We start from the raw sequence: 15,494 nt of genomic DNA, 5'->3' as shown, positions 1-15,494 counted from the left end.
TTGCGGGCGTCGTGTCACCACTAAAGTGACTAGTCGAGTTGGAGTCGCCAGTATGCGCTGAGGCGTTTTCCTTGACTGCTTGGCGAGTCTTAGTCCTGCGGTCAACGACTCGTAGTCTGCTTCATTGTTTGAAGCGGCGAAGCCGAAGCTGAACGACTGTCTGATCAGTTCTCCTGTCGGGGATTGCAGCTGCACTCCTGCTCCTGATCCTTTGTTTGTCGACGACCCGTTGACGTGGAGTATCCAATTTTGACTCGGGAGGATTAGATCTTGCTCGAGCTCTGGTGCGAGCTCGATGAGAAAGTCTGCGAGGACTTGAGATTTCGCAGCTGTTCGATTCTTGAAGACAATGTCGTGCTCGCTGAGTTCGATAGCCCACTTCGATAACCGTCCAGATTGATTTGTATTCTGCATTACCGATCGCAATGGTTGATTTGTCAATACTTCGATTGTGTGCGACTGGAAGTAGGGACGCAGTTTTCTCGCCGATGTTACAACGGCGAGAGCCATCTTCTCAAGGGTGGGGTCGAGAGTCATCATCTCTCTAGATCACGTCTCTTCGCTTGCTCGTGTAAGATAGGTTTCTGTTCTCCTCGATCCTCTCGGATGAGGACGCTGCTGACCGCGGTTGAGGATACGGCGATATAGAGTGAGAGTGTATCGCCAGTTTCGGGTTTGGATAATACGGGAGGAGTTGTAAGATACTCCTTGAGTTGTTTGAACGCCTCTTCGCACTTCTCGTCTCAGATGAAGCGTTTGTTTCCTCGCAACAACTCGTAGAAAGGAAGGCATTTGTCCGTGGATCTGGAAATAAAACGGTTCAGGGCAGCGATCCTCCTGTAAGTCGCTGGACTTCTCTGTGGCTTGGTTTTGGGCTGGGAAGATCAAGTATGGCAGAGATCTGTTTAGGATTTGCCTCGATTCCTCGCTGGGTGACGATGTACCCTAAAAACTCTCCTGAGGTGATACCGAAAGTACACTTGGCTGGGTTGAGTTTCATCACCGTATTCGTTCAACGTCGTGAAGCATTCTTTAAGATGATCCAGATGGTCCGTTGCGCGGAGTGATTTTACCAGCATGTCGTCGATGTAGACTTCCATCGTGTTCCCTAATTTGTCGGCGAACATTCGATTGACGAGTCTTTGATAAGTCGCACCCGCGTTTTGAGACTGAACGGCATTACTTTGTAACAGTACGTCCCTCTATCGGTGATGAATGCCGTCTTCTCTTGATCATCCGGATGCATCATGATCTGATTGTAACCAGAAAATGCGTCCATGAAAGTCAGGAGTTCATTCCCAGCAGTCGACTCGACGAGTCTGTCGATATGCGGGATGGGGTAACTGTCTTTTGGGCAAGCTCTGTTCAAATCGGTAAAATCGACGCAAACGTGCCACTTCCCGTTCTTCTTCTTTACGACGACCGGGTTAGCTAGCCACTCGGGGTATCGCACCTCGGTGATTGAGCCAGCTGTGAGGAGTCGCTCAACTTCTTCATTGACAGCTTTGCTTCGGTCGTGACCTAGCTTTCGTCTCTTCTGGCGAATGGGTTTGATGGTTGGATCGACATTCAACTCGTGGGATGTGATGGCGGGGTTTATTCCTTTCATATCCGATGTCGCCCAAGCAAACGTTGAAGCGTTCTCCTTGAGAAAGTCGATGATTGCGCGTTGCATCTCTTCGTTGAGGAAGGCTCCGACTCGGACTACTTTGCTCTTATCAGAGTCGTCGATGGTGACTTCTAAAATCTCGTCTTTCTGAGGTTGAATTTGCTTTGCTATCGCGTTGATGTGAGGAGTTGATTGTTGCATTTTCACCGTTGCAATGAGTAGCTCGCGAGCGGCCTGCTGGTCTCTGCGAAGAGTCTGCACTTCACCGTTTGGTCCTGGAAACTTCACGCACTGATGATATGTCGAAGACACTGCCTTAACAGAATGTAGCCAGGGGGTTCCGAGGATCGCGTTGTAAGGAGCTTTCGTTCGGATGACTGAGAATTTGACCGTGCGTATCACTCCGCAGGCATAGACGGGGAGTTTGATTGTACCAATCATTGTCTCGGAAGCACCGTTGAATCCTGTAAGGGAGGGAGATGATGGTTTCATGTCGCGCAGGTCGACTCCCATCTTATGGAGCGTATCTTGAAAGATTAAATCGACTGAACTGCATGTGTCAATCAACAATTTAGCGACGTAACACTTCGCAATTCCTACCTCGACTAGCAGTGGGTCGTTGTGAGGTAAATGGACACCGATGGCATCGTCTGGCGAGAAAGTGATTGAGAAATCGTTCTCGGGTTTCGATGGCCATTTCTTCGAGGTTACTGCCTGTCGTCGATGGTCCTTCACAGACCAGATGGAATCACCGCAAGGAGGTGAGCCACCCATGATTATGTTTAGGAAGTTAGACTCGACGACTCGTTTATTTCTCAGTCGAGTCCTCAAGTCGCTAGGCGAGTCTTCGATGATAGGTGAATTTTTGACGTTGGGCGAGTCCTCGACAACGGGTGAGTCCTCGACAACAGATTTGTGTCCGTCCTCATTCTTGGACCTCGCCTCCTCGATTCTTCGTCGTAAGTCTGAATGTTTTGGTCGGTTGAGCTTGATTCTGAGGTTTCTCACGAAGATCGATGACTCGTGGCCTGAGACGGGATCGGGCACTCGAGTCCTCGATTTTCCTAGCCTTGGATTTTTTGATGATTGAGCGGAGATCTCCGTGTGAGTCGTATGCACGATCAGATGTCTGCGACTTTGCCTGAGCTTGTTTCTTAAGTCGTTTGACCTGTCTGATCCTATATGCTCTCGTTTGTTCGTTTGCTGGAATACTCGCGTGAGTCATGGACATGTTTATCCTCTTCTTCATCTGAGGAGGAACTGGGTCGTGCGAGGATGACTTGTACACGTCGACGATTACACGGTTGCTCCTCGTCGACTTGTGCATCGCCGTCTTCTTCTTCATGCTCTTCTGGCTTGTCATCCTCAGTATGCTTCGGCCGGTTTCTAGACTTATCCTGATTCTTGTGAGTTTCTTTTCTTTGTTTTGCTCCAGCTCTTGGTGCCGTTGGGCCTAGGCTTAGGGATTTCGACGTTTGACGTTCCCTTTTCGTACGACAAGAAGAGGGCGTCTAACAAATACCTGCAGTCCCTTGTATCATGTGCCTTAGACTTGTGGAAGCTACACCACATGTTTGGCTCAGCTGGTCCAGGAATTGACGCCGGAGGTGTCGAAGAGGTTTGCGGCTTTTCGTCGTTTTCCCAGACATTCCAACCTTTTCGCGTACAACGACAGTGGGCTGTGGGGACGCGTTTTTGTCTTCAACCACGTAGACGAAACTTTTCGGCTGGTTAGGTTTACTGCCTGAGACGTGCTGACGAGGTTCCTGGCGTGCCTCGGGAGCTTTGGGGACAGTTGCCGGTTTGGTTGTCGTGTTCAGTTTCTTAAGTATCGCCGCTGTGTCTTCTTCCATTCGAATGAAGTTGTTTGACCTGGCGATTGCGTCCTGGAGCGAAGTGGTTGGATTTCTGTAAAGATCCTCGCGAAACAAGGACTTGAAATAGAGAGTGTTCATCAGTGCGTCGACGGCAACGCTGTCGGGGACTTGGACTTTCGAAGCGACTGCTTTGAATTTTTCCATGAAGTCGCGGAGGCTTTGGCTCGATCCTTGAGATAGATTCCATAAATCGGACAGAGTTGCTCCTTGTCTTGTAAACATGATGTAGTGCTTGAGGAACGCAGTCGTCAGATCGTGGAAATCGTTGATGGAGTCGCGCTCCAATCCAGTGAACCATCCGAGAGCTGGTCCTTGAAGACTTTCCACGAAGAGACGACAGTAGCCAGCGTCTCTTTCTTCCTCAGAGAAGTTGGTTCGACCCATCGTGATGTTGAAAGCAGTGATGTGGTCGGTTGGGTCCACCTTTCCGGCGTAAGTCGGAAGGCGAATTTTCTCGGTCGGCCGGTAACGTACGTCGGTGATCTTCCGGGAAAATGGGGTTTTTAGGGTTTCGGCGAGGACACGTTCGATCAGCGGCGCTGAAGTAGGTCCTTCGAGCATCCGGTCTTTCATGTCCAGGACTGATTGCTTAAGCTCAGCGAGTTCCCGGACGGTAACGAGGTCGACGCCGCCGGGAGTTTGGACCTGTACGGCACTCGTGTTTGCGGGGTTTCCGGCACTGGCTGTTCGGTAAGTGTCGAACAGTTGTTTTCGGACGTCGTAGCCGGATCTCCTGAGCCTCCGGCCAGCAGAGCTAGAATGGCGGCGAGTGCTCGTGGCGGCTTGCTCGGTCTCGCCTTTGGGCGGCGTCTTGCTGCTGCCATCCTCGAGTATGGTTTCTACAAAGGGCGCTGCTGTTGGAGCGCCTTCGGTCACAGGCGACTCGTCGTCGGACGATGAGTCGGGTCGAGTCACGATCTTTTGCTGACGCTACTCTGTCTGCCCCACGGTGGGCGCCAACTGTTTTAAACTGAGACTGTCAATAAACTAGTAAAGAGAAGAGACGAGTTCTCGTCGGTGGGTCAAGACAAAGACGTGTTTATTAGATCAGTGAGTCGAAACCGAGTTACAAAAGGGGAAGAGAACAGAGGAAAAAGTCCGGCGAAGACAAATTCGTCGGACCGCACAAGTCGGAGAGATCTAAGATGTAAAACCCTAATTCTAGCCGAAAGTGAGTGTAGTAATTTGCGGATCCCCTCCTTGTTGCCTTGTCTCCTCCTTTTATAGGTGAACGCTCGTTGACCTAATGTGTCTTGTCTCGATGGGCCTCCTCGAGTAATTGGGCCGACTCATCGGGCCGTTGTGTCAGGTCGGCGAGCCGATGATGTTCAGTCAATCATCTCATCGACTAAAAGTAGTCTGGAGCCGAGCCGAACGCCGGCTTTCAAGTCGACGAGCCGATCTTCTTTGTTGTAATCATGTGTCTGGGTAATTGTCTTACGGGGCTTTTGGGAAGGCTAGGCCCATACCCAACACTGATGTTTCCACTTCTTGCTTTTGCCTCTATCCACAAAATGAAATCAAAGTGAGAACTTTTCAGATTCATTCACATACTTGAACAAAAATCTCAGACCTTTAACCAGAGTAAAGTCATTAACAAACAGAGGAGAATCGAGAACTGCCATCTTCACACAGAATCTTCAGATTCATTAACTAAATGCAAAAAAGGCAAGTCAAATTTAATCAAATTCCCTCATCAGATTGCTAACATCAGTTCCAAACAGAGAAGAACTAAAACGAGTCTCATGGCTACAGAAGCTAAGAACGAGTATAAGAGAATCAATAAAAGGAGGTAATAGAGCTAATCAGTTTAAGATCTCACAGTAACATCAATCAAAGAAGAATCAACCTAATAAGATAAGCCATTAAGCCAATTAATACCTTCATCTTATGGAGAATTTCTCTGCATGTCATTAAGCCAATTAGTACCTTCGTCTTTAGTCTTTGTATGGATGTGTGATGATCCAAGAAAGAGAGAGAGATAATGGTTGTAAATATTTGTGATGATGATGATGAAGCTGGCAGTTATTATTATAAATTCAATAAAGGAAATGAAATAACTAGAAAATCATAAGACCAATACTTTAATACAAAAGTGGAACCTTAAAGTTCACGTTATCGTGGGTCGATCAGATACAATCGATGTTTGTTCATAGTACAATATTACGTACTATGAAAATGTTATTTTGAACATGTAGACATAAATATAAACGCAAAACTACATTTTGCGCAGGGCTCCATATAATTTAAACTTTCAAATAATGTTTATAATTTTATCATTAGTCCTTTTTCAAAAAAAAAAAACTTTATCATTAGTCACCCAAATTTTGTAGACAACTATTTTACTGTGGACACAAAAAAAATTATTCAAGAAAAGGGCCTACAAGTCTAAAAAGTTGACCCTATTTGGTTTGTAACGCATGACGACTACTCATTACAAGATGTGAATACCATTTCCTTCCATATGCTAATTTGTTTTAAAAAAATTAGATTCATTTGTTCTATGCACAGAGCTAGAAACAGCACCAGACCACAAGTCTTATTGGTGACAACGATATATGGTCTAAATAATAGATTTTCTAAATAACTTATTTCTAATCCAGAGTTCAAATTGTGAATTAAATGTAAATAGCGGTAAACGTGGCAAAATTCAAAAAATCGTACCATCCTCCTACTCCAAAAAGTGTTATACCGGCGCACAAATTCCATCAAGCCACTCTATGAAATAAAATGCTATCATAATACAAACCTGAACATAAGTAAATAAACTAACAACCATGTAAAAAAATCATATATCAAAGTAAAGACGTCATAAATTCATTGCGATACAATCATATCTATCATCACCAATGCATAATTGACTGGATCCAAATAAACATAAGATGCCTACATGTTGAGACACAATATTTTAGTCAAAATATTTTCTATTTTCATGTACAAGAAATTATACTCAGTTTGTCCGTTTAGAATAATACATTTGTCACTTTTTTGCCTTTGCCTTTTCTTTTTATTTTTTATTTTTCCTTATTAATAAATTATTAGTACGATTAATTACATAATAAATAAGAAAATATAACCAAAAAACTTACACAAAAAAACAAAAAAGGCAAAAAAATAACAACTATTGTTAATAATATCAATTACTAACATTCTCCAAAACAACTATAATAACTCTAACAAGGAGTTCCTCTAAATAAAAACCTCATTCTCCACTATTTTTTAAAACCCTCACAAAAATGAAGATACAACGGTATTAGAAAACTCGATCCCATTCTCTTTGATCGAATCCAATTGATTTATGTATTTTATAGTGTTATAAAACTTAAAACACTATAAAAGCTTACAATTGGGGATTAAAATAGCAACAATACTACGAATTCGATCATTTTTAGTTATGAGGTAGACAACATAATCATATTCACACCCAACTAACATAAAAGAAAACGTACACAAAATTATTTTTTTATAAAAATCGATCCATCAAATCCCGCGCGTAGCACGTACCTCTCCTAGTTTGTTGTATATAAGACATCCTCTAGAGGATGTTCTGTTTTTGACCCCTATTTTCTGTTTGTTTTCTCCCTCTTCCCTTCTGTTTCTTCTCTTCAGTATTCTGCTCCTGGACTAACCTGAGTAGCAAAAATGATATTGCATGTTAGCCTCAGGATAACAAAAAGATAGAGGAAATTTTTTTTGGTGCAATCAATTTTTACTCTAATTTTTCCAGTGGTGACTCATGAGAAAATCATCGACTACTAGCCTAGAGACAAAATCTTGGAAGCGTTTCAACTTTTGGTTGTAGCCGACAATGTAGTTATTGTGAACTATCACATGTTTCCCATTTGTCTCATTAACCCATTTCTTGTTCTTAAAGTACAATCCTCCTGACGGGAAAGCTGATTGTGGAAGCAAGTAGACATCTACCTGGAAAATTTAAAATCACAAAAGGGGCTGAAAAATGCGAAGTGAAAAACTAACTCTAACTTGAAACCAACAAAGTCATCGAACATGAGTTGATAAAATTAGAAATCTCGAAGTACCAAAAAATAGTATAAATTTTATGAGTGCTTCTAATATGTTCCATCAGGATGATGGATTTCATGGGAAATCTTGAACTGAATCACATCTAAAATCATCAATAATATATCTTACTTAGAAAATCTGATTTGACCTAACAAACTAATTATGATATTCTTTTAAATTCATGGACATCTAAATTAATATGAACTAGATCCGGACAAGCACAGCCGTGTAGATTTTTTATTTCTATACTTATATTTTAAATATTTTAGTTTATACTCTCTCTTGATACAAATATATGATGTTTAAGGTTGTTCACACATATTAAATATTTACTTTTATCTATTAATTTTTTTTTTCTTTTAGTTAGTTTAAAGTTTTATTTGATTTTCAATAAAATTCAACCACTTACATTTTACATTTTGATTAATATTTTATTTTTAAAGCAAATTGCTTTAATTAAAAATTGAACATCATACATTTGTATACAAAGAAAAAAAAACTAAAACATCATATATTTGTATACGGAAGGAGTATAACAAAATTTAAAAATAACTTAATAATGTAATTTAGTGTTATATATTATGTAATTTTATAATAGCTATGTTTACGTGGCTTATATATTATTACTATAATTTTGTATTTTGTAAAAATAATTATTTTGAAAACATTATTATGTAACAATACTACTTTACATATTTTTTATTTAAATTTTAAAATTTATATGGAAACAAATTAAATTGGACATATATAGTAGAGAAGAAATTTTTGAGATACTGTTAAAGAAACATATTTTTTAAAAAATACATTGTACTTCAAAATAATTTTGTAGTAAATATCATATTTGACAAATACACTAAGTTGAGTAAATATATTCTATTAATATGAAATGAGAATGAATCTTCTAAACAAAATATTTGCAAATTGTATTTTTGAAAATTAATCAGTTTAAACTGTTATTATCATTAAATATATTGAACTTTCTTAAAAAATACTGATTTGTATTCAAATAAAAAGATAAAAAATATTATAATAATTCATGAAAAAGTTGATAAAATTTTAATGAATGTCCAAATTAAAAAAAAAAATCACGCATGGAAAGTTATTTATTAGAAAACAGTATATGGTTGAATCTATAGTATTGTATTTTAAAATATTATATATTTATCAGTACATGTTTGTTAACACAATACCTATATGAATATTGATACATGTATAATATAATTAATAATAATGATGCAAATACAATAGTGTTAGGATTTTTAATATTTGAGGTAAAATTCTAACATTATTGTATTTGCATAATAAATGTTATTATTATTAATTAATTAGATCTTATACAAGTATAAACCCTAGAATAATTAAATGTTATTATTATTAAGTATATTATAATTGGTTATATGCAAATGTAATTATATATTTATGGAATATTATATTTTCGAAATTATGCATATCTAATAATATTTTGATGGAATAAAAAGAGAATTAAATAAGTTGTTAGAATTATCATGAAAATACAAAAAAAAATATAATCAACTTTCTAGGGATGATCCATTTAAAATATCACACATGAAATAAGTCATGACTTCTATTTTAATAGTATAGATATATTTATCAATACATGGTTGTTAACACAATACCTATATAAATATTGATACATGTATAATATAATTAATAATAATAATGCAAATACAATAGTTTAGGATTTTATTATTTGCAAGGTAAAATTCTAACATTATTGTATTTGCATAATAAATGTTATTATTATTATTATTAATTAGATATTATACATGTATAAACTCTAGAATAATTAAATGTTTTATTATTAAGTAGATTATAATGGTTATATGAAAATATAATTATATATTGATGGAATATATATTTTCGAAATTATGCATATCTAATAATATTTTGATGGAAAAAGAGAATTAAATAGGTTGTTAGAATTTTATCATGAAAATACAAAAAAAATAATAATCAACTTTCTAGAGATAGTCCATTTAAAATATCACACATGAAAGAAGCCATGACTTCTATTTAATAGTATAGATCGTGAATTTATTCACTTATCACACTTTGGGTTTCTTCTAACTTCCAATAGTCATAACACATTCTTTTAAGATTTAAAGCTTTAGTACCATTAATTGGGTAAACGAATCTTGGCAATTAAGTATATGTGGAACTTAGGAAGCAATTCGATACCTGATGAGTTGTTTTGTGAAGTGCCCTATTAAAAGCAGGTTGATCATGTGGTTTCTTTGCTTCGGTGTTAGACCAAGGCTGAGCTCGAATTTCTTCAACCCATTTCTTCAATAGAAGCTTTGCACCACTAGTGCAACGCAAGAAAATCATGCAGCTACATACATAAGTCACTCCGTTCCGGCTCGGTGGTAAACCATGAGAGTAATTTAAAGGCTTAATCTGGCAGCACAAAATCAACCAATACTAAGGATAAATAAATACTCTAACATGCAAAAGCTGCAATTGCGTACCGTTGTCATGTCATCCATGAAAGTATACGTCGTGGCCTCCTGTAAATACTTAAATGGATCTTGTAGCCAGACCATATCAACATCATTGTACATAACATTGTAACCTAGCTCCAAAATGTCCAAGAGATGTTGTGGTCTCCGAGAAGTAAGTTGTAGAAACCCTAATCAGAGATAATAAAATTTGTTAGAAGTTGGAATTATTCACATACACGTTATTTGTGTAGATTATCAATGGGTAGAGCTGGTCTTGGTATAAGCCCATCAAACATGTTATTCGGACACATAAATTTAAATATAGGAAAAATGATTTCATACCTACAAGAACAATACAACACCACATAGTCATACATCTGTAAAAAAAAGTATTGTGTTGAATCTAATGAATCTCAATCCGTGAAATAATATGATTACGTTGTTAATACAATAAATATATTTTTGATATCGGAAATGTGTCAGATCTGCAATTAGACATCACTCAATAATTTTTTTTGAGAAACGGATCATAACATATATTCAAACGATCATAAAAAAAAATGAACACACATATATTAAGTATTCAAAATTCAAATTATACACCAAAGAACATGAAATAACATATTAAAATATGTTAAGCATCATATGAGATATTGCCGGCTTATAAGTCCAACACACTTTAATATAGCTATCGGAATTATATTAATGGTGTTGGCATCATAACACCCAATAGTTCATTGATCTTTTAATGTGATTCATATACTTCGTATAGTTTTTAATAAATCATTTTTGTCCAGATCTTTGGTCATATGGTGCAATATTGTTCGTGTAGATAGCGCAATCATTTTTCTTAAATATAGAAAACTTAGTTGGTTTCTGTGCGCGTTATGGCTTCCGAGTTCGAAACGGCAAAAGTTGCGGTATCTATTTATTTTTTAAAAATATTCAAAAGTAAAAAATAATACTACCAAAATAGAATATATCATGATAGTCATGGTACAAATTTTTTTTTATAACCCTTTCAAATTGTTTCTTGTATAAGTTTTTGGGCAATTCTCTCAAATAATCATTTTTAAGTTTTGTCACAAAATTAGCACTTAAAAATATAATGACCAAAATAGATCTTTTTTATTTTGAAATTTTAATATTATTTTTTATTTTTTAAAATTTGAAACTCTATCCCCAAAACTCCACCCCTTAACTCTAAACTCTAAATCTAGATTAATTAACTTTGTGTGTTTTGTGTAAATGCATATTTACCATTTAATAAAACGTATTTTGGTCTTTTCTTTTTGAAATCTATTTTTGTGAAAAATAAACTGAAAATAGCTATCTAAGGGAATTTCTCAAAGTTTTTTTTACCAGCTTCCTCTGGTTCATTTCTTCATACAATTGATCATCTGGAGCATTGTAAAAAAAATTCTTTTTTTATCAATACATATTACATTTCAACAAAAAATTAAAAATGTTATAGAGAAAGAATTAAAAAGCTATATGAGGTATTACACTATTTTAGAAAATGTATATAGATGATTGAATATTTTATAACAAGTGTTGAATGGATTGTTGATTGTGTCAATTTATAAGATTATGATTAATAAATTAATCATAAAAGATTGGTGGATAAGTTTACACGTCATATAAAATATAATTAAAATTAAATATCAACATTTATTTTGTTTAATATTACTTAATATTAATATTTCAAGAAATATATCTTGGATCTTCTTCAGTAAAAAGTTTAAGATGACCAAATATTTTCTAAACTCCTCTAACCAGAGAAGTTTCAGGACCGGCCTTTAAGGACATCAATCATTTTGGTGTGTATATATAATAGTTAGCCTTGCATATTCGGTTTTCAATTCGGGTCTGATTCGGTTCTTTGGGTTTAGAAGTTTAAACCATCCAGGAATTTTAAAAAATCATTTCGGTTCAGTTATTTGGTTTTGGTTTGGTTTGGGTAACAAATTAGAAACCGGCTAATATTCTAGGTAAATTTGGAACTTGGTTCTGGTTTTTTAGTTAATTCGAGTTTAAAAAAATAAGTTTTGGAATTAAATATCAGATTTTGTTGGGTTTCCGAACAAAAATTTGTATATTCGGATAATTTTAATTATATTGGATAAAAAGCATTCTGGGGCTTCTTTGTGTTTTTGTATTTCGGTTTGTAAATAATATTTTTAAATTATTTGAATGTTTGAAAACTAAAAATACCTGATATTTATACGTATGTAAGCTATATTATAGAAATACGGGTACCCAATCAATTTTTCGTTCGATTCGATCCATTATTTTTTGGGTTGTAAAGTTGTAACTGCAAGGGAATCATTACCGCAAGGTAAAAAAGAGAGCTGATAATAAATAAGTGGCTATACCTTAAACACAGGGTATGCAAATATCATTAAGAAAATTCAATCAAAAGGGGATGAAAATCATTTAACAAAATTTATGACCTGGTTTCATGCTCTAGCATTAGCATATGAAAGTACGAAATGGTGAAACATCTCGGCGTACCTGGGAACCAAAATGATGTGCGGCTTTTGGATCCAATGCTGGAGGAATGAGGAATGAGAACGGCCATGACCAGGCCACTTCTCGTTGACTTTGTACAGAAGAGCGTAATCTTCAGCGATCACTAGAACTTTTTCATGATGCTTCTGTCTAGAAATGCTAATCAACCAGTTATTAAGAAAAGGCAAGAAAGGATAACTAACTGCACAAACGATCACTGTCCCGTTCTTGGCCACAAACTTGGCTGCTTGGGCAAGAGAATAGTCGCGCCAGTCAGAGACCACAAAAGAAGGAGACGAAGAAGAGAGAGGTTCTGTTCTGAAACATGAATAACGGAGACTCTGATAAAGGTAAGTATACGCCGAGGAATACCAAGAGAGCTAAAAGGAGGAGGAAGAGACCGTTGCGGTTTAGAAATGAAATGGGACGGTTTGCGATTGGGCGTTGTTGCGGCTGCGCCATTGTTGTAACCGGAGATGAAACAAAACTGGTGAGAAAATTTTCAGGAGTTGGATCGGATTGAAAATTGGAAAATATAAGAAACAAAAAAGTCAGCGATCACGGTCCAGGAATGACAACGTGTAGAGATACTCAATCTCCATCTTATTAATTTATTAATCTAAGAACGTACACCAAAATAAGTGATAACCTAAACTATTATACATATATTATTTTATAAGCAATATACATTATTATGTGGGTTTGATGTTAAGGCTAAAATGGAGTAGGGATTGGCAAAAAATTCTTCCTACTTTGAAGTTCAACAATCCAAGAAATGAGTACATAACCACGAGCGTGTGTTCCAATGGTTTGCATGAACAGAAGATGACTCATCACGATGAAAAAAAGTCCAGTTAGTTGTTGGCACGTCTGTGTTATGTGCTGCTTAATCATTACGAATTATATATTTTAGTAAATGTTCTCATTGTCTATCGTACAAATAAATAATTTTCTGTTGTCCCATCATTTTGTGAGATTACCATTTAGTTAATCTCAAGTTTTATTTTAATCTTTCAACAATTTGTTTTCTCTGGTTATAAAGAAACGGTACACATAAATTACAATTACTTTGATGCAGTAAATTGAAAATTAATTTTGATCTTATTACCAATTATCTCAATCTCATTAATCAGTAAGTAATTAGATGAGGGTTATATACAAGTTATACTTGGCCTAAACCATACAAGCCAAAGATATCTACATTGGTTTATAGTATACCAATTTACAATGTGTGAACCGACTAAACCAATATGGTTAATAGTCCCCCTCAAGATGAGACAAAATGTTTACAAGATTCATTTTGCCAAACAAACGGTGTAAACAGATCGGGATGCAGAGGTTTAGTAAAAATGTCAGCAACTTGGAGATCGGTGCGAACATGAAAAAGTTTGAATAAACCTGCAACCAGCTTCTCACGGACGCGATGACAGTCCATCTCTATCTGCTTTGTGCGTTCATGAAACACACTCTTATGAGTAATGTGAATCGCAGCTGTATTATCACAAACATAAAGAGGAGGCTTCATCAAAGGAATATGCAGTTCCTTGAAGAAATTGGAGAGCCAAAACAACTCATCAACCGCAGCTGCCATACTCTTATATTCTGCTTCAGCCATCGATTTGGAGACTGTATCTTGCTTCTTAGAACGCCAATTAATGAGTGAAGAGCCCAAGAAAATACAGTACCCAGACATAAAACATCTCGTGTCAAGACACAAACCCCAATCAGCATCAGCAAAGACTGTAACTGAAGCTCAGCCGTAGAAGAATAGAACAAGCCCTGACCAAAAGTACATTTAATATAGTGAAGAACTTTAAGGAGAACTTGATGATGTTTCTCGGGCGAGGAGCACATCTAAATTGGCTGAGTTTGTTTACAGCATAGGTGATGTCAGGTCGTAGAGATAATTTGAAGATACATGAGCTTTCCAATCAACGTCGATAAGCTTTTGGATCAACTAAGTCACCACCAGTCTCGAGAGAAAGTTTAAGATGAGGATCCATAGGGATGATGATGGCTTAATCCGAGAAGACCTGTTTCATTTAAGAGATCAAGAGCATATTTCTTTGTGAAAAGATATACCTTTCAGAGCTTCTAGCAATCTCAAGGCTAGAAAGTATTTGAGAGCACCGAGATCGCAAAGTTTGAAGTGAGAGTGAGAGTGAAGTTGAAGCTTCAAGGCAGTGACGACAGAGTCATTATTGCTCGGAATGATGATATCATCGACATAGACTAAGACACAGAGGAAAGCGCCATCAGTATGTTTGAGAAAACATGTATGATCAGAATGAAGATGGTTGAAACCCAAGCCAAGAAGAGTAGATTGAAACTTCAGAAACCACTGCCTAGATGCTTGTTTGAGACCATATATGGATTTTTCAAGTTTACAAACAGTATGAAGGTCCCCTTTTTAGATGAGTACCCTGGAGGAAGTTTCATATAATCTCTTCACTAAGATCACCATTAAGAAACTCATTGAGATATCAAGTTGCGTGAGAGACACCCATATAGCCTAAGACTAGTAAGACATACCAGAGTGAACTGAGAGCACCGCGGAGGAGAATGTCTCGAGTGTCCTACCCGCCTGTGTGTCCGGCCGCGGCCAAGCGGTGCTTGTAGGTCAGAGTTTCATCTTGAATTGATTTGCAACCGGGGAGAATGTTCTCAGGTAGTTCTATACCCTCTGCTGTGGGTATCCCGTTGAAAGACAACAAGACGTGCCTTTGTAAGCGGTTAAGTTCAAAGTGGTAAGAGTGGCAGCAGTAGAAATATCAAGCATAGAAGATAACTTTATCTGGAGAAATCCCAGATTCAAGATAGAGGCTGTTTGTCTGGGAGTTGGAAGGTTAAATGACACAAACCGGAGAAAGGCAAGTAGGTACCTTCCCAACGAGCATCAATTTCAGTCGCAGAGCTCAACGGCACACCGGAAGATGGTTTATAGATGCACTCAGACATTATAGGTTTGTTGGTTCAAGTTCTTAATCAATGGAAAACAAGAACTTAGGCCAA

General features: G+C 37.1%; 1 protein-coding gene and 1 pseudogene across 1 annotated transcript; both read right to left on the bottom strand.

Annotated features, from left to right (window-relative positions):
• Nucleotides 1-1,108: 1,108 nt before the first annotated feature.
• On the bottom strand, nt 1,109-2,383 carry LOC125594749. Its single transcript, XM_048770827.1, has one exon. It carries the CDS (start codon nt 2,381-2,383, stop codon nt 1,109-1,111), a length of 1,275 nt encoding a protein of 424 aa, XP_048626784.1.
• Nucleotides 2,384-7,195: 4,812 nt separating this feature from the next.
• On the bottom strand, nt 7,196-12,987 carry LOC125594748 (annotated as a pseudogene).
• Between the last annotated feature and the right edge of the window lie 2,507 nt (nt 12,988-15,494).

This window comes from Brassica napus (assembly GCF_020379485.1).
Source record: "Brassica napus cultivar Da-Ae chromosome C4 unlocalized genomic scaffold, Da-Ae chrC04_Random_21, whole genome shotgun sequence".
In the NCBI taxonomy this organism is placed as follows: Eukaryota; Viridiplantae; Streptophyta; class Magnoliopsida; order Brassicales; family Brassicaceae; genus Brassica; species Brassica napus.
The sequence above is the reverse complement of the archived record's forward strand: the minus strand, read 5'-3'. Positions and strand labels throughout refer to the sequence as shown.

Coding starts and splice junctions, on each gene's coding strand:
- LOC125594749 (XM_048770827.1), bottom strand. CDS start 2,383: ATGGGTGGCTCACCTCCTTGCGGTGATTCCATCTGGTCTGTGAAGGAC.